This window comes from Mirounga leonina, unplaced genomic scaffold (genome assembly GCF_011800145.1).
Source record: "Mirounga leonina isolate KUSES-001 unplaced genomic scaffold, KU_Mleo_1.0 Mir_419, whole genome shotgun sequence".
NCBI classification, from domain to species: Eukaryota; Metazoa; Chordata; class Mammalia; order Carnivora; family Phocidae; genus Mirounga; species Mirounga leonina.
Window position 1 is genome coordinate 16,235 of NW_023270740.1, and position 2,855 is coordinate 19,089.

At 59.1% G+C, this 2,855-nt stretch overlaps 1 protein-coding gene across 1 annotated transcript; it reads left to right on the plus strand.

Annotated features, from left to right (window-relative positions):
• On the plus strand, positions 1 to 2,426 carry LOC117998972 (trefoil factor 2-like). The gene is made up of 4 exons (XM_034987886.1): positions 1 to 88; positions 739 to 888; positions 1,778 to 1,924; positions 2,389 to 2,426. Exons 1-4 carry the CDS (start codon positions 1 to 3, stop codon positions 2,424 to 2,426), a joined length of 423 nt encoding a protein of 140 aa, XP_034843777.1.
• The last annotated feature ends 429 nt before the right edge of the window (positions 2,427 to 2,855 follow it).

Sequence of the window (2,855 nt, forward strand, 5' to 3'; positions counted from 1 at the left end):
ATGGGATCTCGAAGCGTCCAGCTCCTGGCCGTGCTCTTCATCCTGGGGGACAAGTGGCTGTGTTCCCTGGTGGCGGCCCAGAAACCTTGTAAGTGACCACCCGTATGTCGCCCTGTGCAGCTCAGCGTCCTTGACTGGGCAACAGAGCATTCAGGCCCGCGAGCCGGGAGAAACCCCAAATGCAATGGGCGTATGCAAGTCCCTTGCCCTTGGTGGCTCTCTGTTCTTGTTTGTCTTCCTCAAAGCCACAGGGTGGTATGATGGGCTCACTGGAGAGCAGAAGTAGCTAAAAAGGCATCCTGAGCTCCGTGATGTAGGCTGATTGCATTTGTGCATCCTTTTCTGCCATTCGGGAGGAACACCCAGGGGTGTGTGAGACCTCCAGTTAAGGCCTCCTTCTGTGACCACAGGTGCTGGGGGGCCGGCTGGGGAGAGGGGCTGGGGCAGGTGCCCCCAGGGCATCTGGAGCCCACCTTGATCACCTTTCCTCTTGACTTTTCCCGAGGTCCACCGTCTGCCATATTTCCTGAAGTCTTTCCTTCCTTTTTTTTTTTTTTTTTAAACTAATAATTTCTGCAAAGCCCTGTTTGTTCCTCAAGATGTCGCAGTTGAAATCTGGGAGAGATCAGACTTTGTGGTTTCCCTGTGTGGCCGCTGGACCTGGGGAAGGGTCCGAAAGTGCCCCCGAGAGCAGGCGGGTCCCATGGGGGGACAGGTTGACCGAGGCTCTCCCCCCAGCCCCCTGCCAGTGCTCACGGATCGCAGTCCAGAACAGGAAGAACTGTGGCTTCCCGGGCATCACCCCTGAGACGTGCTTCGGCATGGGATGCTGCTTTGACTCCACAGTCCCCAACGTCCCCTGGTGTTTCCACTCCCTTCCAAAGCAAGGTAACTGGCCGAGGAACTGGCCCTCTTCCCGTCCCCACCCCAGCCAGCCAGAAGGGAAGAGACAGCGGCCTCTGGCCCGCTGTCCCCACCTGGAGCCCCAAGGGTCAGCCACTCGCCCCTCCCACAGACATCTGTGAGAAGCCATCACAGTTTCTTGTACGATTAGAAGGAAAAACAGCTCCCAGGCCTCTCTTAGCTGTAAAGCTGCGACTTCTGAAGGAGCTTTTAAGGGATATGAAGGCAGTTAATAGGACATTCTCCACATAACTGCTCACAGGCCTCAAATGGTAAGAGATTCAGTTAAGATTTCCAGGATGTTCTTCTGAGGATGAGGTTTACGGCAGCGCACACTCGCAAAATAGAAGGTAATTATTCGTGCCAAGGCATGCACAGAAGAAAGTTGCGTGTGCAGAGCATGCCGTGGGGGTGGAGCCCGGCACCCACGGCCCCCCCGGCCACAGCCGTTGCAGGTTCCCTGGGCTCCGAAGGGGACAAGACACACGGCTGGCTTTTAGGCAGGGCCCTTTCTCTGGTGGAAGCATTGCTGGCTTTCAGGACTTCAGCAAGATGCTTCACCTGCTTAAAGGGTGCTCACCGCCCGTTCTCATCAGAGTACGGTGGTCACCCATTTTACAGATGGGAATATCAGGTCCAGAGAGGTGAACTGAGTTTCCCAAGGCCCCAGGACGTCAGACCTGTAGCATCCGTGCAGATCCTTGGGTGGTCAGGCGCTGGCGCCAGCCCTTAGACGGTCCTTGGGGGGTCGTGGTCCAGCAGCCGCTCCTAGCACAGGGAGGCTGAACCCAGCCGCATCCCCGTGGGAGGACGGACAGAGACATTGCCGGTTGCTGGGCTGCCCTCCCTGAGTCTCCGTGTTGCTCCTTTCCAGAGGCGGAGCAGTGTGTCATGGAAGTGTCCGCCCGTAGGAACTGCGGGTACCCGGGCATCAGCCCTCAGGAGTGCGCGTCCCGCAAGTGCTGCTTTTCCGACACTATCGTCAACGTGCCCTGGTGTTTCTTCCCAATGTCTGTGGAAGGTAACGTCCTGCGGGGCGGGGGCTGGGAGCCAAGGCGGGCCCCAAGCCAGCCCCAGGCCTGGCCCCCATCGGGGCCGGGCCCCCGAGCCCAGTGGGGACCATCTCCGGAAAAGGCGGCTCTGAGGGGGGCTTGTGCGACCCCCGCGGAGAGCGGGTCACTCCGCCACGCCCCTGGATCCCCGCCCAGCTGTCCTGCAGCCACGCGTTGGCAGGGCCACTAAGTGTCACGGGCTGTGCCGGGTGCCGGGCGGACGTGGGCCTTCTCCCGTGGGCCTTGCTCTTCCCTCACCCGTGAGCACGGCGGCCTGCTCAGGGCCACCCCGGCAGGGTCTGGTTGTCCCCCCGCCTTAGCTACAGTGCGTCTCCGACCCTGAGTTATCCACACCAAGGACAGGTCCGGCACGGCCCCCAAAATGGGCAGCGTGCCCTTGCCCATGCCAGACGCTTTCCTTTCCCCGTTTCAGAACATCAGGGTGAGCCACAGAGCGCAGCAGAGACCTAAGGGTCTCTCTGGACGGTTGCCAGTTATGGGGGAGAATGGACCCCCGAGAAGTGTCCTCCTGCCCCCTCCCCGGGAGGGAGCTCCTTGGGCAGGAAGTCTGGCCATGGGCCTGTTGACAGGAGCCCCCAAGGCCTGTCGCCGTGGGCTCCCTCGGCCCCCAGACACTGTCCCCACCCACTGGCATTTCACACTTCCAGATTGCCATTATTAAGAGGAGTCCCTTGCGAGAACCCACCAGGCTCTCTGGGTGTTTGGAAATGAGGAAGACTCACCACCGCATCTCACGTCTCCAGAGTTCCTGGCTTCCCTTAATCTGCTTTTTATCCTTTTCACTGGTTCAACATACGTTTCTTCAAATAAAGAAAACCCTTAAAGTCTGCTAAATTTCCTTTTGGCTTCATTGACACAGAAGTGGAGCGACAGAGGGAG